Source organism: Quercus suber, unplaced genomic scaffold (genome assembly GCF_002906115.3).
Source record: "Quercus suber isolate HL8 unplaced genomic scaffold, Cork oak 2.0 scaffold_95, whole genome shotgun sequence".
Lineage (NCBI taxonomy): Eukaryota > Viridiplantae > Streptophyta > Magnoliopsida > Fagales > Fagaceae > Quercus > Quercus suber.
The window spans coordinates 1,427,209-1,452,748 of NW_027069560.1; the positions used below are offsets into that span (position 1 = coordinate 1,427,209).

General features: G+C 34.1%; 1 protein-coding gene and 1 pseudogene across 5 annotated transcripts; both read right to left on the reverse strand.

The window, feature by feature from the left end:
* Positions 1–306: 306 nt before the first annotated feature.
* On the reverse strand, positions 307–16,920 carry LOC112006715 (protein SUPPRESSOR OF QUENCHING 1, chloroplastic). Of its 5 annotated transcripts, none has more exons than XR_002882384.2 (29): positions 16,305–16,920; positions 15,435–15,535; positions 15,278–15,334; positions 15,094–15,188; positions 14,360–14,459; positions 13,800–13,858; positions 13,532–13,656; positions 13,062–13,194; positions 12,094–12,181; positions 11,831–11,909; positions 11,529–11,589; positions 11,113–11,386; positions 10,043–10,138; positions 9,518–9,640; positions 7,950–8,147; positions 7,469–7,573; positions 6,964–7,028; positions 5,315–5,408; positions 4,912–5,069; positions 4,737–4,786; positions 4,528–4,649; positions 4,246–4,353; positions 3,297–3,389; positions 3,148–3,184; positions 2,502–2,749; positions 2,194–2,343; positions 1,237–1,424; positions 649–755; positions 307–531 (listed from the first exon to the last, which is right to left on the reverse strand). XR_002882384.2 is itself a non-coding variant. In XM_024039040.2 (29 exons), exons 1-28 carry the CDS (start codon positions 16,660–16,662, stop codon positions 1,260–1,262), a joined length of 3,255 nt encoding a protein of 1,084 aa, XP_023894808.2. In that variant the 5' UTR covers positions 16,663–16,919; the 3' UTR covers positions 586–755; positions 1,237–1,259. The 5 variants fall into 5 exon arrangements, 3 of the variants coding, with proteins under 3 accessions (XP_023894804.2, XP_023894808.2, XP_023894792.2); XR_002882378.2 differs by having other exon boundaries at positions 621–755; XM_024039040.2 differs by lacking the exon at positions 307–531 and having other exon boundaries at positions 586–755; positions 11,113–11,223; positions 11,311–11,386; positions 16,305–16,919.
* Positions 16,921–21,202: 4,282 nt separating this feature from the next.
* On the reverse strand, positions 21,203–25,511 carry LOC112007088 (pentatricopeptide repeat-containing protein At4g18840-like; annotated as a pseudogene).
* Between the last annotated feature and the right edge of the window lie 29 nt (positions 25,512–25,540).

Sequence of the window (25,540 nt, forward strand, 5' to 3'; positions counted from 1 at the left end):
ATTCATTATCTAATCTCCTCCCATTAGTTTAGTCCTTACAGATTCATGCTCCTGTCTAAATTCAAACCACTTAATTATAGAGTCATAAACCTGGTCCATACCTATGCCGGCATGACCAAGCACCCCCCATGGACAAATAGATAAGGAACAAGCCAGATCATAAACCCACTTAAATAGTGAATTGTACAAAATATTCAGACAAAAAATGTTGGAAAGAGATAAACATGGGATTTGGTGGAAAAAACGCTTTTTATGCTGTCATTTTATTAATAGTTAATTTTATAATGCATCTAATGCATAAATCAATTAAACAAATGCATTCCTCTCACATGCTTTGATTGGAACTTATCAAAGATTGTCTCTATTTAATACATAATTTCTTTGCTAAGTATGGAGGGGGCTAATCTGCTCCTCTCATTAAGAAAACAAAGTAAAAATACAAATGATTGACCACATTGTCATCACTTAATCAATTAAAGAAAAGTGCGCACGAGTGTGTGCCTTGGTATGCAATCCATCCCTTGCTTATCCCTAAGACAATGATGATTGTGATTAATATTAAATTACTGATAGCAAGAACAATAATTATACGAATACAAATATATAATTGGTAATGACACCTGAAAGGCAGCCAATGGAGGGCCTTACACAAAAAAATGGCGATTGTTTGTTTGGCACATCATTACAACAAAAGCACCATATGGGCCTGGGACAGACTTGAGGATGCCTTGTACACTTCAAAGGACAGCACTCACCTATTAAGTATCACAATTTCATTCATATAATCATGAAAATTGATTGGTTGATTCGAATTGGCTGCTCTCATCAGCCACTTGACACCGAAAAGTAGTGTTTGGTGCATTCAATGGCTTAATAGTATGTATGCTAACTGGTAGAAGCAGGAAGGATAATTTACTTCTTATCTCACTGAATATAGAAGTTTTATTGTTATTAAGTTATATAAATTCTACATTTCAACATGATTTGAGAAATTTAAAGTAACTGATCATTAACTAATATTTTATAAAACAATGAATTTCATGTTTTCTTGACATGTTATTTCACAAAAGAAAAGCACCATGAAGCAGTCTTGAACCATGATTTGATGCATTTCACTGCTCATTATACTTATTTAATCAGTGGGCAAAAAAATACAATGTATGTAACTAATGGCTGCATCCAACTGAATATCAAACTTTCATGAAAGAAAGAGAAAAGAATAGTAAGGGCACTTACAACTTGTTTTCATGGTGCTTGTGTCAGCGGGAAACTGATAGCTGTAAGGTGTTTGTTGGAGTTTTGGGCTTCACAACATATGTAAGTGTGATTTCTGCTGGGGAAGAGTCCGGAATTTCCTCTTGGAAGGGTACCTCAAATAACAGAGATTGGTATAGACATACCTCATCTTCCTTGCAATAGTAAACCTGAGAGGACAAGCCACACTAATTTTATACCAAAAATCACAGATTGTGAGCTTAACCTGGAGGTTATTTTTCTTTTAGACTTTTTGTTTTCCTTGTAAATTCTTTAATGCACTAGTGCCTGAACAAGGAAATCTTGTTCTTGAATTGAGCTCCAATTTTCATTTTTAGAAAATTGAGCTTGGAATCCAGTGGGGGTGATTTAGAGCAAATAGACACAAGGTTTTTTTTAAAATGTATCATCTAATCATCAAGTTGTTTCTCATGCTCGCGCAAAATATATTGTGAGACAAATGGGGGCATAGAAGAACATAGCAAACATCTTTCTTTTCAGTGTCACTCTTAGAAGATTCTACTTGACTTTTGATAGCTTAGGCCTAAGGGTAGCTTCAACCTATTTCCTGAGAATAGTTGGTCCACAAACAATTCAACTTCCCCTTAAATGCTCTTTTGTATCAACCTCTTTCGAGGTTCTTATGCTTATTTTTAGCAAAAGCGAAAGGCTATTGTGCCCTGCAAGATAATGAGTGGAACACCACATGGTAAAGGTCCCCAAAACCAGAATTATAAACTCTCTGGTGCTACATGCATCTGCCTGAGGCTGTCTTGGTTGTCACAAAGACATGATTGTCACCTAATCCCCCTTTAGTGCCAGAATGATAGCTATTAGGAAGTAGAATTTTAGTGAGATCAAAGTTAACTAATATTGGAAGTTAAATTAAAACATTTCAAAGCAGATCAGCAAAGTTTGCAACCAAAAAATGAGGCATACCTTGCAACTTATTCTCCCCACTGAAGCTGAGGGGGAGGATCTCTTAAAATGGAGTATTGCTGATCCCTCTGGACTAAGATATCCATCCAAAGGATCAATAACCATTGAACTTTCAGGCTCACTTTCGACACTAAATTTACTTTGTGCTTCCTGCATTATGAATTACAGGGCAGTACATCATAGGATATACAAATGAACAAACACAGAAAGGATCTTTTTACCCTACTGAATGAGACATTCAAGAGAAAATGAGACAGTATTAGAGAGTTGGAACCCATATGGTATATCAGAGAGAGAAGGGGTGGAACCTTTGAGAAGTGGTACTCTTCAGGTAACAATATCTTAAGGGACAGGTTTCCCTCTTTGGATGAACCACCCTCAACAGTAACAGTCAGTGTGTCAGCTGATGATCGCCTTCTAAGGCGCCTTAAAGATCTGGATTTTTGCACAGGAGGCTGAACACCTTTCAGCTCCAAAGTAAGAAGTTCAGCTTCTTCCTTGTTCAAGTCTAGATATCTGATTACACTGTTGTTTGTATCAGCTATGAAAAGTCTTCCTGCAAAATGACAAGAACCACTTCCATTATAAAATAGTTACCAATGCAAGCAAAGACGCAAGAACTGAAGCAAAAGTCTTCTCTCTTTAGCTATTAACATAATTCATACCATCAAAATGGCTTATGACATTCTGTACCAATTCAGCTAGTTATTGAAGAACAGAATGATAGCCCAGATATACATGGATTTACATGATTTAGGAGGCAGTACAGCTCAATCCAACAAACAATCAAACATTACGCAACTTCCTTACAATGAATGAATAGGGGGAAAATGTACATGGCTGGGGTTTAGGGGAACCCATTTAGAAAGTTGACAAGGATTTGTAAATTCAGAGATGTGTTACAAGACTAAGGCTAAAATATTATTTGTCGTGTATGAATAGATTGAGAATCACCATTTTCTGCTTCAATGATTCCCGATGGCTCTGAGAGCTGCAGAAACAAATAAATACATTAAAAGTTGACATTTTAGTCAAGCAATTCAGCTTACGTAACTGAAAAAAATATTTTTCATCAAATAAGAATATTATAAGTATTTTCCAACCTGAGCTGCAAGGGCCGTTCCATCCTTGAAACCAGCTTTCCCTGTCCCTGCTAAGGTACTTACTCTTTTACTAGCTGGATCTAGCTTCTTGATCTGAAATTTGGGGGACAAGGAAGAGTAGTTCAACCCTACTGAAGCAGTTAATTGTACCAGCATGTTATCATAATAAATCTACATACTAAAACTAATACATAAAGGAAGTGGATACAGGTAGTATCAATTATATGTAAACAGAACCAGTGGAGAACCTTGAGTAATGTGTTATAAAATTTGATGAACAGTATGTGATTCAACCATAGGAGAAAATTTTGGGGATAAGAACCAATTTTAATAGTCATCCAACAAAGTAAAAGTTCGTAGAAATAATTTGAATATCTAGACCATAGAAATTTCCTCATAGTAAAAGTTAACTGATTAACAAGTCCAGTATGTGCCATGAGAATCACCCATTGATGCCTTAAAAACTTGCAACATAGAATTTTAACTAGACCTGATTTTTTGAATAAAATATATTACTTTGTAAAATATTTTATGAAACAAATTTTACTGCTACAATTGTTTTCCATATATAAAATGTCAAAATTCAGAACAAAAATTAGTCAAAGGTAACACTTGGTCTCCCTATAGTTTGCAATTATTTTCACCAGCAACATGAGTGATACTGAGGAACAACAGGGATATTATATCCTAGCATGAATAGGTAGCAGTATAATTGGCTACTTAGGTGCAACTTTAATATGAGCGATGTGAATAGCAGCCTAACTGTCCACTGAGCCTAATAGGAGGATGGAGGAATATTTTTGAAGTTTATTTACACCCCCAAAAAACAATTAAAGTTGAAATTAGCTAGACAGTTAATTGATGTCCTCAAAAGTTTATACTGCATTTTAGAGAAGTCCTTTCTTATTTATTTTTTTGTTTAAAGTATCTCCAGTCATGATCTAAATACCTTATGATTATAGCTATCTGCTATATAAATTTGACCATCCTTTGCACATAGGACACCCAACGGATGTTGAAGAAGTACTTCTGAACCTATTCCATCATGGTCTCCAAACTGCAAGGGTTAAACACAATAATAATTATGGGAAGGAAACAGATAAATAGAAAAGGTTAAATTCTAAACAATAAAATTTAAGATTTGTTTAGTCTGTATATGGTGTACATGAATAAAAAAAAGAGTAATATCTGGCTACAAAGGAAATGCTTACTTAACTCAAAACAAAAGTACCTTAAACAAATTGTCTGAGAAGATAGGATCACCTCCAGCTAGTAATCTTGATCCTCCAGTTTTTAGATCAAGTGCTCGAATGGAGCTACTCTCACTATCCGCAATATATGCCACCTTCAAATCTTCAAATGTGCAATAGAGTAAAAAATTTTATTATTAAGAATAAACATTTTAAATGATGGTTAAAATTCTTTCAGGTAAAATATTACCAGGAGATAGTGAAACCCCAGAAGGTTGTGCAAATGACGTGTTTGTAGAGCTATCACAATATTTAAACGTAAAAGTTATCATTGTCAAAATTCTGGGAGAATTTGATATGAACACACCCAAGTAAATTATAATAACCAGAGACAAAAATAAAATTAATTTTATTGTTTCCAATACCTTGATCCATTCAAGTTTCTTTCATAACCATCACCACTGAATGCTCTAGTAACTCCATCTATTGTATTGTGTTCCCAGATCTGATGTTGGCCGGCCATGGCAATGTAAACCTTCTCACTGACTGGCTCAAAGCAGACATCCCACGGAGAGTTAAGGAGCTGGAAAAAGATACTAAGAATTTCAACATTATGCAGAGATATTTGTTCAGAAAATTTCAATTTAAAATTTATGTACCAGGAAATTTTTATTATTCGTCAACAAGATCAATTAACACTAGTGAACCCAAGTTGTTAAAGCATACTGATATAGCATATACAAGGAGCCTTATTACTATTTTTTATTTGAAACTAATGTGGATGTGATTTTGAAGTGGATCCTCAAATTTCATCTTTTGCAATCTTACCTGATTGGTTCCTTTATCTCCCCCTCTGTAGTCAGAACCTTTGGATCCATTTCCGGCAAGAGTACGCACAGTCTCATTGACAAAATCAATCTCCCTATAATAATAAAACTTAAAATTGTTAGAAACTCATGCATGAAAGGTTACTACACTGAAGCTATTAGTGTGATTCCTATTTCTTGTGATTCAAATAATTCTCATGTAACAATAATAAAATTTAAAATTGTTAGAAATGAAAGGTTTCTACATTGATGCTATTAGCATGCTTAGTATTTCTTGTGATTCAAATAATTCTCATGAATTTACAAAATTGTATACATTCATTGAAAAATGTGTGCGTTGAATGTATGTATTTGTGTATATTCTTTGAAAAATGCTTATACAAAATGAACATTCTTCGAAAAATGTGTATGTTGAATATATAGAATTGGGTATATTTTTTTGAAAAATTGTTTAAGTTAAATGTACAAAATTGTATAAATTCTTTGAAAGATTGTGTACGTTGAATGTACAAAATTGTTTACATTATTTGAAAAATGGGTACATTGAAAGTACAAAATTGGGCATACTCTGAGAAAAATTGTATACGTTGAGCATGCAAAATTGAGTACATTTATTAAAAAATGTATATGTTGAACATACCGAATTATGTACATAATTATGTATGTTGTGGGTACAAAATTATGTATATTCTTTGAAAAATTGTGTATACATTTTTTAAAAATATGTACGTTGAAATTGCAGAATTGTATACTTTCTTTGAAAAATTGTATACCTTGAATAATTATGAACTGGGTACATTCCTTGAAAAATTGTATAAGTTGAGTGTACTGAATTGTGTACATTCTTTGAAAAATTTTGTACATTTGAGTCATTTGAGTGTACTAAATTGTATATATTCATTGAAAAATGTGTTAGTTGAATATATATAATTTTGTACATTCTTTGAAAAATTATGTACCTTGAATGTACACGATTGTGTATGTTGAATTGATAGAAGTATGGGAAATAGGAAAAAGAAAAAAGTTCCTTTAACTTTTACCTTGTTCAAAAAAAAAAAAAAAGAAAAAAAAAAAGAGTTTTATAGTTACTATTTAGACTTGCCGAGTAGATTATTGACTAAATTTTAATTCCAAGCATTCGTTCCTTCATTTTGCCTCACATATGTCAGTTTCTGCACAGTCCAAATACTATTGTGCTACTTGGATTACAAATATGCCAAACCAGTCCTTTGTACAAGCGAGCCTATGAATTCTATTTTCTATGACCAATGCAGCTAAAAGAGCTGTTATGTATCAGATTAACCCAAATCATTTTCACTGACTCAAAACTTTTTATGCATTAAAGTGTAGATTTGACTAATCTAGGGAGGATCCATAGTCAACACCCTAAATTTTGGGCGGATTTGAGTTTTTGAAATTTTTTAAGCACAAGCATAAATATTTTTGGATGAATCAGTGGTCTTTCAACTTTGTAAATGTCTGTTGTATGAATACACATAATTATTATGGATCTTGCACTGAACCTGACTTTAGAAAGCAACGATCAACTTAAAACAAAGACATTGAGAATATACAGCCATTTTAATGACTGGAAAGAGTACCAGCCAGCCTGTTAAATACTCAGGGCATAGTTCTGAAGTCAAAACATACCTCAAAGCATGGTTTTCAGTATCTGCTACATAAAGGATGTTTTTCTTTCCATTGTAAGCCAAGCCCTAAAGAAGCAAGAGCTACAAAGTTACTGTGAATACAGGCAATATTGAAAATGAGACATGGGATGACAAACCTCAAAACGCATGCAGCCATTCACAAATGAAATAAAGTACCAAGATTAATGGCATACTGAATGAATATGCAGCATAGTCAAAACAATAGATACAAATAATACTCTCTTAAATAGAGTGTTGTGGTTTGAAATGACACAATGTTTAACGAAGAAGAAAAAGTATTTTACTTTTACTATGAAGTCCAAAGCTGGCCTCTACTTTTAGTATCTTGATTTTATTTTTTAAATTGATGAGGATGATATGGGAAGATAAAGGTATCATTGTTTTTTTTAACATTCTGGAGGTGGACACTCATTCTGAAACATCCTAAAAAGGAAATCATGGCTCTCAATTCAGATGGTGGAGTAACGTATTAACTTAATTCTCACCTGAGGGCGGTTAAAGGTGGCATCATCAAAGTTACCATCACGTAAACCTTCCTCTCCTGTGCTCCCAATTTGGACAATAAAGTTTCCATCAAGGTCAGTTACCACCTGAACTCCAAAAGTGGAAAGATAGCTAAATAACAATCTGAGTACATCAAAACAGGTTCACATTCCACTTGTGACCTGTCACAAAGGATAAAGATAAACGAATTCACAGGTACTATTGTTATTATAAGCTTGACATGAAGCATGTGTTCAGGTCTTTGATTCAAGTCTTAGTGACCCAGAGTCTGGTAAGTTCTTTCATTATGAAGCATGTGTTCAGGTCAGGATTGTTGGACAGCCTTGCTGTGAGACAGAGGGGTTCTTAGTTTTTAATATGCTTACTGTACCATACTTTTCATCTTAAGATCAGGATTCAGTAAAAAAGTACATATGTTGAATGTCTGCACGTGTGCATCAGAGATAAAGAGAGAGAACCCACTATGCGATTATGGTTACTGTCTGAAATGAAGAGCCTGTTGTTAAGGACATCAATTGCTAGCTTTCCAGGAAACTTCAATGGAGATGTAAATAAGCGAGGATCATTATCTTTCTCCAAACTTAAAGGAATTGGTTTGTAATCCAACATCTTCCTTCTGCCATAAAATAGAAGAGCTGCCTCCACTAAGTTGTCAAGATCCTTCAAAACAAAGCAAAAGAAAAGACTACATTTCCTTATTGTATGACTATTTAATGAGTAATTTTAAGCAAATAGAATCATGAACTAGAATAACCATCTACGCGCCAGTTAAAAATACAATTCTGAAAAAAATGCTATTTGCTGTTATGAACAAGTTACATTGAAATATAGCACAAAGTAGGTGATTTAGCACATGTTAAGATGTCAATATGAAGTTAATTAATGGGATGGAGATTATAAATGAAAAAAAAAAAAGTATTTAAAATAATACCATAGTTATGGAATAAACTTAGACAGTTGCTCCCAACCGTACTGATTTTCACATAAACTGCCTTAGATATAAAGAATTCCACTAAGAAAAGAAAAAAAAAAAAAAAAGAAGGAAAAATCTATTATTTGATAAAGGTATTTGTAAAAATATTGTATCTTTGAAGAACTTCCAAAAATCAGACATCAATTTTCCTTCATATCTCAAGTTCTTGCACCTTTCAAAAATTTCAATATCTTTTTCACACTTTTGGTTGCCCTTCTTTCCCATCTTTTTAAGAGTCCTTGTTCATTTAGCATGAAAGGCAACTATAATGTTACATCATAATAATGACACAGGTAGTGTACTACATGCCATCAGTTTACATTTTCAAAAATTACAGATATGCTTGAACTTTTTCTTTTTTTATTCAATATAGCAATGGATATTTGATGCAAGAAGTACAAGGAAAGATTTTTTTTAATTTTTTTAACGTCAATTGTATTTTATTGGTTAAATTTATTTTTTATTTTAGGTCCTAGTAGTTATTTAGCTAACTAGTATCTTATTTTATTAGACTCAAGGTTATTTTTGTAATTCAATAATAGAGATTCCCAAGCTAATTAGAATTAGGGTTTTCTATTTCTGTTTGGATTACGGTTTAGTAGCTTATATAAGCAAAGTTGTACTTCTTTGAGCAGGGGATTATTTTGATGAATAAAATTTCTATTAAAATTGTCTTAATGGTCTAATGCTAACTCCAACTACGTACTAACTCCTAGTGGTATATTTTTTTCCCGCATGATGCTAACTCCTAGGTTTTCTATCTTTATTTTTCTTTTTCTTTGATTTCCAGTTGCATCATTCTAGTTTGCCCCAACTCAATATTAGTCAGCTTAAGCAGAACCATATTGCCTAAAACAATTGTTTCCGACAAATCCAGTCAGTATGAGTGTCTTTCAACTTTGATTAATTAAAACACATGCATGGAGACGAAAACATGTGCCACAATCAGATATCATTTGGATTGACACTTTTAAAACTAGCCATAGTGCATTTACTAAAGAATAGAAATCAGGCTTTTAAAATATTCATAAGAAAAGTTAGAAGCGGTCATCAGTACCTTTTGACGTCCTTCGCCTGCTATTTGTGCAAGGAGCTTACCATTGGGGCCAACAATAGCAAAAGTTGGCCATGAATTTATACCTAGCTCTCGCCATAGATACATATCTCCATCATTGACTACCTAAATTGTTAAAAAGAATTAGAAACAATCAAAGAATATAGTGAGCTTCACCATATTACTGAAGATGGTATATTCCAATTTGATTAAGAGCATCATTTTGAAAAGTATTATTAATCTCTTCCATGGATGAAGAGGTCAAAATTCAATGATTTTAAAGAGAATACTAGAATAAAAATGTAAGATAAATACCAAAAGGGACATTTCTTGTCCAACTATGCAAGTAGAATGTAAGAAACACCATGTTTATGAGCATGGGAACAAGCAAAACAGGAATGCACCCAAATCACATTAAAAGATGGCCAGTATTTACCCTGAAAAAGGTTGTACCAGTTTTAAAACACCCTAAATGCTTTTGAAAGATCAAAACTCTGCTCATACCAAGTTCCAAACATAAAGCTTTACCGGGTGAGTGATGCCATAGCGTAATACAGCATTGCGAATGGCTTCTAAATCCTTCTCATTGTCAAATTTTGCGGAGTGTACTCCAACCACTGTGAACTGCACAAACATGAGAATATATAAAAACAACCACTTTTGGAATTCAGGCATTTGGAAACCAACCCATAAATCAGCTAAGCAATCATTACTGATATGAAGGAATGTCAGAAACACATGAAAAATTAACCTGTGAAATATTGAATAAGAAAGAAGTGTAATATATATATATATATATTTAGGTTTGGGGGAGTTGTTTTTATTGGAGACACTTGTCAACATTTGATGTTGAATATCGAACTATCATATTAAAAGATGACATATGATCAACAGATTTAAGAAGATGAGAGACACTTGATTGGAAGCTTCTATCAAATTCCAACACTCACCTTGTAGAAATTCTATCATAATACTTCAGCTTTTAATGTACCAATACTTGCTTTTTCATACTTCAAATTGGTATTATCTGCCTCTCCATGTTTCCCATATACTTGTAGAATATTTATATAGATTGTACATAAGACTTATAAATGTGTATATATATATATAACATCATTGTTTTTCATGAAAAGTGATACAATCTTATACCAAATATTTTTATAATGCTAGAATTTGTAGACATTCAATAAAATAGCAAGGTGAATTGGGGAGAACAAGAACAAAGCATCTCTCTCTCTCTCTCTCTCTCTCTCCCCCCTTTTTGGCCAATTGAACTCATGTTTTTCAACCTTGACAGAAAGCAACCATAGAAAAACCATCACCACCACAACATAGACTGAGTTATTTTAGGCATTTGCAAGCATGAAAGGCATTGATACAATATTAAAATTCTCAAAGATAAAGCAATAGTGTCTCCGGTAACCTAAGAGAACAATCACGTTCACCTTACAAGAAAAAATGAATAAATAAAACATTGAAGCTCATTAGACTTTATTCATTTTGTTACAAGCGTTTTGATAGCAGCAGAAGCCTATATTAATGTGAAATTTGAGATTGCTAATAGATTGACATATCTAAATTGAAAGAAAATGACATACTGGCATATCTTTGTATTTTTTCTCCAAAAACTCTAGATCTGGCAAGACATGCATACAATTTATACAACAATAGGTCCAAAAATCCAGCAGAACCACTTTTCCTTTCAAATCCTGCCAAAATGAAAAAATCAAAATCAAAACTAAAGCCACCACATTAATCTTCACCTTAAACAGAAAATCAAGTTCAGTAAAATTTACTCTGCGAAACTGAAGGGGAGCCGTATTCAGCCAATCAAGTTTAGGTGGGAATTCTGGCACAGTTGGAGAAGTTCCCCTTACACAGTGAAATAAAATTCAAGCAAAAAATGTCAAACTTTAATTTAATGAAAGGTAATAACAAGGAAACAGAGTAGGCAAAAATGATGATAGTTATAATGCAATAAAATATCTTAAAAGGGGAGTGGGAAAATCCTTACCTGGTTTCCAAATCAGATATATAGGTCACATATTGGTTGATTCTGTCAAATCTTGATTCACCTATAACCAATAAACTGTGGTAAATTTACCCTTCTTACATCTGCAGTGATTATAATAAAAATATATAGGAGAAGATAATACAAATCAAGAACACCATAGATTTAAATATTAAAAAATTCATAATTTATACAGAACCATGAAAGAGAAAAAGATAAGAGAAAAAGAATGGCAATCAAAGAAAGTGGGAAAAAAACTGCAGCACACGAAAATACCATAATTGTTACATGAAATGCATCAGTACCTTCATTTGATTCAAAAGATGGCCGTTTGACTCCAAATAACAGATTCCAAATAGCTTTGGGGGATGAATATTGCATTGACTGCAAAGCAATGAAAATTGTATATTTTCATTAATTAAACTAAAATAAAAGCAAAGAACAATAGCCTACAACATCCTCTTTGCATATTCCAGGTCACAGGAAAGATTGTGATGCTGAGATTCAATATAAATCTAAAATATTTAAGTGTGTTCTCTGACATTCTTTTCTGTCAAGTCATTTATACCTTCCAGTTTGTGACGCTAAAGATGAGACAAGAAATTGCAATGCCCAAACTTCCATATCTCAAAATATCTCGCCGAGAACCCCGCAACCTGTCCATAAATTATTTCTGCAGCCTCAAGCTAAAGTTGCTTAAAAAATACTCTTCTGGTTTCGTTGGGAAAGAAAAATGGGAAAGGGATACTCTTACGTTGATAGAGGACACCATTCATTAAGAAGATTGTATGTAAAGTAAGCTATCTACTAAAAGAAATTACATGAAGTTAGTTGAATTCCAGCTTTTGAGGAAAAACAACCCAAAAACAATGGAAAAGGCTGTTTTTCATCAATGTGAAGAAGCGCACAGCACTGCCATGCCATGAGAAAATAATTTTGGGGCTTTACTACTCGGTATTCAGAATCTCTTTGATGTATACACCAAAAGCATCCAAATTATCCAAAAGAATTCCTTAAGGCTTCAAGTCAGTTATCTATGCTGTTCAAGCAAAAATGCATGAGAATCACGTAGCAAAAACATAATATTTCTTTATGTGCCCCCATGCCTTTTTCATCCACTATGGTTGATTATTTTAGTTCTCTCAGAGATAAAGAGAGACACATTTACTTGAGGCTCATCTAGTATGACCTTATGCATGAATAAAATGGTGGTACATGCTATTTAAAACCTGATATTTGTCACAAGTATATCCAGGAAGAGGTAAGGCTCATTACTTATATAAAATTGTAAGTTTTCTATTTCACTTAAGGCATGTGCCACAGTACCACCTTCATCTATTATGATTGACTATTTTAGCTCTCTCAGAGATAAAGAGAGAAAGGTGGAGAAATACACATGTACCTGAGGCTCATCTAGTATTAGCCTTATGCATGAATAAAAAGACGGTACACGCTATTTAAAACGAGATCTTTGTCACAAGTATATCCAGAATGAGGTAAATCTTGTTACTTAAGCAGATATAGAAGCAGCCATACCCCCCAATAGAAAATATCCCACTATCAGTAGCAGGTCTATTCTGGATTGACCCATTATCTGTCCTTTCCATGAGCACTGCAGGTGAGGTTTGTGCAGAAGTAGAAAGAAACTGATTTCCCTGCGTCTTCTCATCTGCAACGGCATGCCTTCATGAGACCTTGTAAGACAGAAACTATATACTAGTATTACCCAAGAGAAATTGCTAGGAGAGCAACAGTGTAACTACTAAACAAAAGCTTTTGCATCATCATCTTATTAAACCAATAAATCAAAATCTACAAAACCAATTGATTGGTGTAAAAGGTTGCATTTAGCAACAAAAGAGTAAAATTCCAATACATGGGATTACCCATTACAAGAAAACTGATCTCACTTGTTATTATTAAAACATGGCACTAGTTTAGCTTCAGCATTCTACATTAAATGAGGTACAAAATGACATTTGTGGCAAACTCTCAGGACTACATACTATAGCCATCAGAGCCACCACTGAGAATATCATGAAGTGAAACATTTCCTATCTCATTTCGGATAAGTGATGGACCAGCTGTCTTTAGAGTTTCTTCTGACAGTGTCGTTTTCACAGCTATACATCTGCACGTAGCCCAAAAAAGAAAGAGTGGAAAAGATTATCTATTTTACCAAATAAACATATACCCTACCAAACAGACATTCATGCAAAACATTTAGACAAACTTGATCTGAAAAGATACAACACATAATATTAACATATTTACCTCATTTTTGCAGATTTGGCAGCTTGAACTCCCGCTAGTGCATCTTCAATAACAATACACTAGGAAAATATGGGCATTACTTTATTTAATAATATAACTATGACTTGTCATATAAATATTCCAACAGGCTAAAGAGAATTTTTCTGACAAACATTCATTTATGATATGGCATATAGAAAATTGGCACATTCTTTAGATGAAAAAAGTAAAACAGAACAACCATATAGGAACAATCTTAATATACAGTTTATGCAAAACCTCACAGAACCAACTTTTTCTAAAAAACTTATGATACATTCAAGAAAATCATTATTTGTAAAAACTAATATACCTTCGAAGTATTCATCTAATAAGTGTACTTATCACTGACCTTTACACCTCCCCTCTCTTAAGAAAGAAATTGTCTTTTCAAGAAAAGCATAGTAATATGTAATAGAAAAACTACGCAGCACAAATCACAAGTTCAATACAAATATACAGCCACTATTTGAAGTCAATTAAAAACTTGTTTGGAAATCATGTCTCCAAAGACAATAAAACTGCTAAATGTGTTAGTATACCTCACTGGTTGGCACATTCAAAATCTTTGATGCAGCCAAGAAAATATCAGGAGCAGGTTTCAAATTCTCAAAAGCATCTGCCGACACAATAGCATCAAACCTGAAAGGAAGCAAACAAAATAATAAGGACAAAAGGTCACATAAAGATGAAATTTACAGTCTACTTAAATGTTTCAGTGAAATTTCCAGTTCAAACTATGCTTTAGAACTAATCTGATTTCTAGACACATAATCATGTCCAGAATTCAAATATCACGAAGTTGCTTACTAACATGTCATCTTTGTCATGATTATATTCTAGATCCTGTGGTTTACAACATTTATTGTTCAAAAAGTGGGAAAATTTTTTGGATAAATATTTGACATTTCCACAAATGTTTAGAATTAACCACAAACTATATTCTTTATTCCTTCTAAGGCTATTACCCAGTTGTTAGACTCTCATTAGTTCAGTTCCATTTTAAACTAATTAGAATTTAACTCTTTGTATCTGAACCTTTGTGAAACTATACATGATACATATCTTTAAGACTTAGGCTCTTCAATTTTATTGGAGTTTTAGTCAAGTTTGAAGTTTGAAACATTCATCATGGTGATGCAACTCACATAACATGTGTGTTCAGTGATGATTGCAGCAATATATGAATAATTAAAAGAAGTATAAATTGTAGAATAAAATATGTAATGCTACTACATAAAATTGAGAAGCACATCACATGAATAGAGTGTTTTACATTGACAAAGGTAAACCAGCAGCAGCAAGATTTGCATCAACCTTGATCCGATCAGCACTAGATGCAACAGCAACTTTAAGGCCTTTGTTTTTACACTGCCATACAAAACCAGTGTGTTATTTTATCACTAGATGGAGCAGGAAGGTAAGTGCATCATGGCATCCATGACTCAGCCCCCACATACCTGAGTAATGAGTTCAAGGGCACCTGGGAATCCTATTCCAGAATTTGGTTTTGCATACTACAAAATGTGAAAAAACTTTAGGTGTTAGGGACAATTTTGGTAACTAAATAGTATCACCAACATGACATATATTGACTAAAGATAGAGGATCAATTACCTTTTCTAAATATATCTCAAAGAACCTCTTCTTTGCAGCCTCTGGAACGAATCCCTCAACTCCCTTAACAGTAGCAACACCTCCCAAAAAGTTTGCTTCACCTGGTTTTGGTGTTAAAACAAATATTTTTATTTCAAAAGATTGCACATTAGCAATTAGAAAAATAGAAGAGTAATTCCTCACTTTACTGATTGGGAAAAAGCCATCCAAAATTTGAAAATGACTAAATAAAGGTTAAATGATTAACGTCATCCTTCTTAATAGCTTAAAATATTGGAACTGTCGATAATTTATCACAGTATCAGAGCGAGCAGGTAATCATAAGTTCAAACTTCGTCTCTACTCTACTTCTCATTTAAATAGTTAAAATTTCATGTCTTGAGCTTCACTTAATAAGGAGTCTAGGCCCACAAGTGAGGAGAAGAGTTAGAATAATCATTAAATGATTAAATTCATGATTTCTTAACAACTTAATTTTTTTAGAAAAAAATGGTAAATTTAACAGAAAATATTTAGTTTATTTCAATTGCAACCCCCACACTGCAAAAACCTAAAAGCACACAATTACCCAATTTGCCATGAAGAAGGGCAAGAAGGTGACACCAGTAAGAAGGCCATTTACACGTTTGCCATACTTTCTCCCAACACATTATCAAAAAAACTCAAGGGTTTATCAGTAATTTAGCATGTCAGACCAAAAGCCCTCCTCACTAAAAAGTTACACACAGCAAAACAGTATGAATAATAATTCATTAAACATAGTTTTGCTTACAATGAAATATAACCCATATATATAACAAATTAACAGTGCCTAAGTACTATATAGCCAATGAATGAATACAATTTGAATTCATATTATTCAATCATTACCAGTCCCCATGAATGGCACAAAGTCCTCCACAGTTACTTCCACTCCCATCTCTGCAAACACGTCCACCGCCGCCTTTCTAGACGCCTCTTCGCTATTACACAACACTCCATCCATGTCAAACAGCACAGCAGACACCTTCCCCCACTCCTTCCCAGAAGAAGACTCTTGCATAGTATAACTGTTCTTTTCCTCAACCTTCACACAAGCTCTCCCTGCAATCTTATGGTGGCGCTTTGGCTTGTAATGGGCGAGATAGCTTGGGACTGAGATGGGTTTTGTCCCTTTTAGGTTGGCAGTGAAGTAGAAGAGTGTGGTTTGGTGTGAGAGAGAAGAAGAGGGTAGTTTCATGAAAGCCATGGTGGGTGGTGTGGCCCTTGTGGGTGTGTGGTAAGCTGATGAACTAAACTGTTTTGGATTTGTGAGTGGCAGCGACGGAGTTTTGTTGTATTGTTTTTGTGCTGAGACACAATTGACCTCTATGTTTTGCCAAAAGTTTTTGTAGTTATTGTCCTTTTTGAGGATGTGTTTGTTGTTCTTGTGGAATTTGCTTGCAGGGAAAGGATTTTCAGGGATAGTTTTGGTAGAAATAATAATGTTTTTCAGTGGTGGAGAAGTGGATTTCTTCTCTTTTTTTTTTTTTTTTTTTAGTACATAATATATTGCTGAGGTGTTGAATAATTAGTGCACTACTGCATTATCCACTTGGTGACCACTTACCACTGCCTATTCTTCTTTAGGAGATTCTAAGTATACAACTTATTACATCATTTTTGTCACAACTAACTATAATGATGAAGAAAAAGTTGTAAATTTATGTGGGTCCACACTTTTACCATTCACAATTCATCATACAACAAGTTGTGGTCATAGTATTGCTTTTCTTCTTTTTCTTTTGTTCTATTTTGGTAATAGTTAATTCTGCCTTCTGGGTTGGAGTGGGCTGCTTAAAGGGCCTAATGGGCTGAGTCAAAATAATGCCAAGACTAATTCTGGATTGAAGGTGAACTACATAAGGACCAAAAAGCCCAAACATCCCATATCTTAAGTTCAGTTGGTTTTTCATTTTTGTACCTTTGAGGTGAAGCAGCAGGTTACTTTTGAACGGTTTTAGACCCCTTAAAATACAACCAGATTGGTTAGCCTAGATTAATTAGCCAAGTTATTACTTAGTCAAATTATGCAATTCTAGGTTAAAGCAATCAAATAATCATATCAAAATAATAAAGCAGCGGAATAGTAAAAGACACAATGATATGATCACCCAGGAAACCCCACGGTAAAAACCTGGGGAGGATTTGACCTAGCTATCCTCAAGGTAAACCTGAATCTATTATGCGAAAGAATCGAAGTTCATACAGAAGGACTACAAACTCCCCGCTTGACTTCCTAATGCTACCCAACAGTAGAACTTACTGACACGACCACGTGCAAACTCCGAATCCACGAACTCCTTCTTTCTTGGATTCTCCAATCAGCTACAAGCACCCCCGCTTGATATTCTTTAAGCTTCAATAGCAGCAACCAAGTTGATCATCAAGCTATTGATACTATCTCTAACTTGAAAACCCTAAGTTTTGTGTAAAGGAAAGCTCCTCTAGATCTCACAAGAGATTTACACAAAACAGCAATGTATGAGCAACAATACAACTGGAGCAACACCAAAAAAACGTGGCTAGGGTTTAGTTTATATACCTAGGGTAAAAATATAAAACCCTAAACGTTTAATGAAGTAGGGCTGAGTTGGAAATTCTGTAGAATAATCAACCTGTGCGATTTTCGATCGATCAAGTCTATTCTTCGATCGATCGAGCCAAGCCGAAAGTCCCAAGTACTTCTGCAGCCACTCAATTCCAACTTTACAATAATAAACCAACTTTAAGTGAGCCTAAACAAGACTAAATACATTGTTTTGATCATGGTTTGCCAACATTACAAATTAGAGTTCTAAATACATAAAATCCTAAGACCTTAGAACCTAACAACTTTCAATTTGACAGAAGCCAGACAAATTCTTAAAAGATTAATGACATTATAATTCTGTCATCCTTCAATCACTATTGGAACATGAATAGCACAAAGGCACACACACATAGTGACGGTAAACTGTATGATACATATACCACTTACTTGTTGAACCCTATAATGGCAACATAATCAGACTACAATTTTAATATCACCATGTAATTCTCACACCCTTACTGAAAAATCTACATTGATCATTTACACATTTTCATAGTTACTACTTTGGATGCCCACTTTTGAGCACACATGCCAGGCCTTCCCAATAAGAACAATATATTGTGTTTGCTCCACTAAAATTATCAACTCTTAGTGCCTGCATTCAAAATCTTACCTTCCACTAATCATGATTAAGCAAAGACAATTTTTCTATAAATTCCTGTCATTGAGCCCAACATTCATCATCTGCAACTAATAGAAACAGGGAAAGAAGATAAGGTGCGCCAAGATGTTCAACATTGTTTGATTCATTTGAGTTGTTGTAGCATTGTTGAATTATATTTTGATCTTGGTTTGGTAGTTTTAACTGCTCATAAAATTCTGTTATTGGTTTTAAGTGCAAGTTAATCATGAAGACAGTACTTTTAGTTGTAGTTGCCTGTGGATTGCTCCTGCTTTGTATCGAAGGTGACGCCAAAAGGATTCTCTTAGAAGAGGTGACCAATGGTGCAACTGATGTAAAGCCAAATAATCAACCTGAGAAGTCAAGCACAACGGGCAATCCAATATCAGGCTCAGTGCCAACAGTTGATGCCAATAATGAGAACACAGCCAGCAGCTCTACTGACAAAGATAACAAAAGTGAGGATGATAAGAATGAAAGTTATGGAAGTTATGGTAATCCATCAGGATCATCAACTGAGAGCCACCATACTTATAACACTGAATGCCCGCCTAATCACAAAAGTTGTTAATGAGCTTTATATGAAGAAGATGGTGGGAATTAATACGTAAAATATGGTAAAAAATAAATGTAGTGTGGAAAAATTTCACACTAGGTTTTTATCATGTCTATGATGTGTTTAGTTTATAAGTAAAGCATGTCATATGTGATTTGTAACTTCTATCAATAGTTTGTCATGGTTGTATGGCCTCTTGGCCCAATACCTATGTGTTAATCACTATACTGAAATAAAACCATGGCTAGTATGGTTTGGTGTGATATGGTATGTAAGGATGATGACTAAAAGTAATGTTTAGATCATTCTATCTGGAAGGTTAAATAACTTGAAAGGCCATGTATACAAATTTCGTTATCAATAGCTCGAAGTGCTCAGAGACACTCAAGGTGCATCAAAGCTTTGTTTTCTGAATGTAGTAACACCCATCTCCCAAGAAAAATTATAGAGATTGGGATGAAATAGAAAATCTCTAAGACTTTTGAGCAGCAAACAATACCTATGTGTTAATCACTATACTGAAATAAAACCATGGCTAGTATGGTTTGGTGTGATATGGTATGTAAGGATGATGACTAAAAGTAATGTTTAGATCATTCTATCTGGAAGGTTAAATAACTTGAAAGGCCATGTATACAAATTTCGTTATCAATAGCTCGAAGTGCTCAGAGACACTCAAGGTGCATCAAAGCTTTGTTTTCTGAATGTAGTAACACCCATCTCCCAAGAAAAATTATAGAGATTGGGATGAAATAGAAAATCTCTAAGACTTTTGAGCAGCAAAATTTTCCCTACCAATCAAGTTTTGAATTATTTTAGTCTTAGTTAAGATGGAAGCCTACAGAAAAGGAATGCTTGAATATTATGAAAGATCATCTGATAATACTACCTTGGAATGTGTAGAATACCCTATGAATTGAAAAGGAATAAGACTAGGTACAGAGAATAATTTACTTCTATCAAAGTTTATGCGCAACCTTGACTCTTTTTTAACTTGTTTGAATGTTCCTGATAAAAATAAAAAATAAAAAAATAAAAAAAAAAGGAAGGAAGAATAAGAAAACGGAAGGCATTTCACTCATCATATAGAGCCTCATCATTTCAATTTCAATAAAGCCTCAAATTATGTTGTTTTACTCATGGGATTCCAAGAGCTTCATGGTAGTCATTTCACTCATAATGTAGAGGCCATTACTTGCCTACAACAATCATACGTACGCAAGGTCTAACAAGTATAATTTTATGTTTTAATAAAACATAATTCCAAAGTGCTGCAGCACCAGCATCAGTCCCCTTACTCAGAAGCAATCTAGGGAACTAATAGCCTAATCCAAAATACGATTACACAATTTAACTACCAAAAAAAAATTTACTTTATTCAATTTTCTTCCTAGCAAAAACTTGCTATATATCCATGCATACATTGCAATCATAAACATGTTAGCGTATGTATAAATTAAAACCAGGCAATCTAAGTATTAAAATTTAAATATTAAAAAACTCCACTTCAATTAATTGCCTTTATGTCTCAAAATGTATTGAGTCGGCCCTAGTCTAACTTAAGCTTTCAATGCCTAACATATGCTGTTTCTACTTCCTCTTCACACCGACACTCTCAACTTTTCTTAAAGAGACCTTACCAATAATCCTTACATGAACATCTTCCATTTTTTAAATAATGATAGTGCACACAGTCCCTCACAATTATCTCTCTTTTGTAGACTTTTGAAATGAGCTTTGTGACTGAAAAGCATTCTTAACAAACCTTCAAATCATTCACAATATGGATGGTTGTTCACATTGTTGTGTTAAGTAGTCCAAAAGCAATTGCAAGCTTCTCACCACGGTGTTGAAGCACAATTTCCTTCTCCTATTCAATGTCAATCAAAACTTGGGAAGTTTTTATAACCTTCCATATGAAGCCTCTCAAAGTTCCTTTCCAGCATCAAGTAGGTTTGCTTATTTTATGGATTTGAACATCACCCATTTCCAGCCTTGGAATAGATATTTGACAATGATGCATAATGTCCATCACTTTTTTGTTCCAATTCAAGTAGTAGCTTCCCCACTCCTTCACCCAATTCAAAATTTCCATGTATTTTACAGGGATGCAAGAGTGCTCGTAAACAGCTGCATTGGATTCCATAGGCATTGAATTTATAAGCTCCTCTGCCTCTGCCAAGAGCCTTGCCCTTCCTAGGAGATCAACTACTCAAACATAATGCTCCATCTCAATCTCAATACCAAAACTTCTAGAACTTCATTAATCATTCCTAAGGTAGCACAAGCATTTAAAACACCCACAGAAGTTAGGCTTCAACTTTTCCCTTTGCATCTTAGAGGATAACTCAATTGCATCCTTAGCTCGGCCATGCATATCTAGAGCTCCTATCATGGCATTCCAAGTAAAGACTTCTTTCTCCTTCATCTTCTCAAAAACCTTCCATGCCATGTCAAGATTCTTGCATTTGGCATACATATCCACCAAACCAGGTCCTAGAACTTCATCCAAGTGCATGGACTTCCATGCAACATAAGCATGAATCCACCCTCTTTGATAAAGTGCCCCCACATGGGCACAGGCAGTTAGCACACATGACAAGTCCAATTTTCTTGTCCTAATTTTCTCTCTTCGCATTTCATTAAAAACTTCCAAGGCCTCCTTTTATATAACCATCTATAATAGTAGTCCAAGATATGTCATCCCTTTTGTCTATTTCATGGAACAATTTCCCAGCCACTTTAATCATATTACATTTAGTAAAAGATCATTGCATTCCAAGAGCCAACATTCTTATCTGGCATATGCTTAAATAATTCTTTAGCAGCTTCCAACTCTCCAAATTTCAAGTAAACATCAACCATCTCATTCCAACAAACAACACTTGATTCTCCACCCTCATCAAGCATTCACCTAGCCTCCCTAATACGTCCAAAAGACTCGTACATTTGAATTCCAGCACTATTTATTTGTCCATCTCCACTAATCCATGTTTCACCACATGTGCAATACTGCATTATCCACTTGGTGACCACTCTATTTTGTTTTTCTCTCCTCTCTTTCCTATTTTAGTTCTATATTTTAATTTATTCTGCATTTTGTATAGGTGAGCTGCTCAAGAGGCCTAATGGTCAGGGTAATATAAGCCAAGAATAATTTTGGATTAAAGATGAAATATATATGGACCAAATAGCCCAAACATCCCAAATCTTAAGTTAAGTTCGTTTTTCATTTTTGTACCTTTTAGGTGAAGGAGCAATTTGTTTAATGACATTAAAATTCCGTCATCCTTTAATCACTATTTGGACATGAATAGCACAAGCATACATATACCACTTGTTGAACCGTATAATGGCCACCTAATCAGACTTCAATATTAATGAAACCATGTAATCCTCACATCATTACTGAAATATCTCCGTGGATGCTTTATACATTTTCCTAGTTACTGCTTTGGTCACCCACTTTCGAGCACCTGTGCATGGATCTTCCCAATAAGGGCAATAAATTATGTTTGCTCCACTAATATTTTCAAATCTTAGTGCGAGCATTCAAAATCTTACCTTCCTACTAATAATGATTAAGCAAGGACATTTCTTCTATAAAGTCTTGTCCTTAAGTTCAACATTCATCATCTACATCTAATAGAAGAAAGAAGATAAGGTGCTTCAAGGTCTTCCACATGGTTTCGTTCATTTGAGTTGTAATTGCATTGTTAAAATATATTTTAATCTTGGTTTGGTAACTTTAACTACTCATAAAATTCACTTATTGATTTTAAGTGCATGTTAATTATGAAGACAATAATTGTAGTTCTATTTGCCTTTGGATTACTCTTCATTTGCATTCAGGGTGATGCCAAAATGTTTCTCTTAGAAGAGGTGACCAATGGTGCAACTGACGTAAAGCCAACCAATCAACCTGAGAAGTCAAGCACAAAGGGCAATCCACTATCAGGTTCAGTATAAACAGTTGATTCCAATAAAAGAACAAGGATAGCAACATTTCCAACGAAGATAATAACAGCGAGGATGATAAGAATGAGAGCTATGGAAGTTATGGTAATCCTTCAGAATCATCAACTAAGAGACACTATAATTATATAACTGCATTCCAGCCTTATCGAGAAAATTGTTGAGCTTTCCATGAAGAAGTTGGTGTGAATTAATATGTCAACTATCATAAAAAAAATGAACATAGTGTGGAAAAAATTTCACACTGGGTTTGATCACATCTTTGATGTGTTCAGTGTATAAGTAAAGAATTTCATATGTGATTTGCAACCTTCTATCAATGGTTTGTCATGGTTGTATGGCCTCCTGGCTTAGTAACTTTGTGTTAATCACAATATAGAAACAAAACCATGGCTTGTATATAGTATGTAGGGATGATAAATAAAAAGAAATATTTAGATTCTTCTGTTTGAAAGGTAACATAACTTGAAAGGCCATATATATGGATTTTGTTATCAGTAGCTGGAAGTGCTCAGAGAGACTCAAGGTACATTAAATTTTTTTTTCCTAATTAAAGTAACATCCTTCTCTATGACAAATGAAAGTGATTGGAATGCAATAGAAAATCTCTGAGACTTTAAAGCAGCAGAATTCCCCCTTCCAATCAAGTTTTGAATAATTAGAGTCTTAGTTAAGATGGAACCTTCCAGAAAGGGAATGCTTGATCTTCTGATACCACTACCATGGAATGTGTAGAATACTCTTTGAAACGAAAAGGAATAAGACTATGTACAAAGAATAATTTACAGTTGTCAAAGTTTATATGCCAACTTGATTCTTATTTAAACTTGTTTAGATATTCCTAACCAAAAAAATCCAGAATGGTAATTATTTCAGTTTCAATATAACTTTCCAATTTCTGTCCATACCCATGGGATTCCAAGAGTCACATGATGATCATTTCACTCATAATGAAGGCCTTACTTGCCTTCAACAATTATACATAAGCCCTGACAAGTAAAATTGTCTAGGATGCGTTAGTAAGACATCATTCCAAAGTTCTGCAGCCCCATTATCAGCTTTCCTATTCAAAATGAATTTAGTGAATTACTAACCAAATCCAAAATCTGATTATACATGCCCCAAAAAAAATTGTTCTTTATTCAATTATCTTTTTGGAAATAACTTGCAGCACAATACACACTGTGTAATTGCTTCCCACTATTCCATATATTCATGCACAAATCAACATGTTCATGTGTGTATAAACTAATACCATGCAGGCCCAAGTAGTTTGTCAAAAAAAAAAAAAAAAACCTTGTCTAAATCAAGGTTTCTCTTGTTGAATTGCACAGGCAAGCATTGATATATATGTCTACTCCAGGAATATAGTCTTCATGTTTTAAAAGTTAGTTTTGTCTCTATAAATATCAGATTTAGATCCCATGCAATACCTAGGATATTGCATGGGATGCAATAGCATCTCAATTGCGGAGATTGAGAGTTAAAGAATTACTTTTTAATCTCAGCCCTTGAATCAGAAAAGCTAACAGGTTAAAAAGTTAAAAATATTTCTAATAGGATATTGTATGGGATGCAATAGCATCTCAATGGCAGAGATTGAGAGTTAAAGAATTGCCTTTTAATCTCAGCCTTTGAATTAGAAAAGCTAACAGGTTAAAAAGTCAAAAACTTTTCTAATCCAAGGACTGAGATTAAAAGTTTATTTTTTTAATTCTCAATCTCAGCCATTAAGGGCTATTGCACGGGATTTTAATCCAACATTATCAACATGCCACCCAATTTGGCAAGAACTTAGAACTATAGTGTCATTTCTTAGTTGAATTCTTCTCTATCAACATGCCCTCAAGTTTGGTAGGAATTTAGATTTCATCAAAATCTTCTTTTTCAATCTTAAAAGTATATCGTCTCCATTTGAAACTGTTGGTATTGTTCCATTTGTTGGAGGTTTGGATCAAATTTTCCATTACTAACCTGTGTTGTCTCTGTTTCCTCACCACATTAACACCCTCAACTTTCTTAAGGAGGCCTTACCAATAATCCTTTAATGAACATCTTCCATTTTTGAAATGAAGAGAGTGCACAAATTCCCTCACAATTATCTCTCAGTTGTAAACTTTGAAATGAACTTCGTGACTGTATGGCAGTCCTCACACACCCTCAAATTATTCACAATATGGATGGTTGTTCCCGGTGTTGTGTTAAGTAATCTGAAACCAATTGCAAGCTTCTCACTATGGGATTGAAGTGCAGTTCCTTATCCTTTTCAATGTCAATCAAATCTTGGGAGTTGTTTCGTGAATAACCTTCCATATGTTGTCTCTCAAAGATCCTTTTAGCAT

Excerpts from the sequence above, each read along its gene's own strand:
- LOC112006715 (XM_024039036.2), bottom strand. The coding sequence starts at position 16,662 with ATGGCTTTCATGAAACTACCCTCTTCTTCTCTCTCACACCAAACCACA. Across the intron at positions 15,189-15,277 it reads CCCTTGAACTCATTACTCAG|TGTAAAAACAAAGGCCTTAA; the intron begins GTATGTGGGGGC and ends TTTGTATGGCAG. Across the intron at positions 8,148-9,517 it reads CAGGCGAAGGACGTCAAAAG|GATCTTGACAACTTAGTGGA; the intron begins GTACTGATGACC and ends TTTGTTTTGAAG.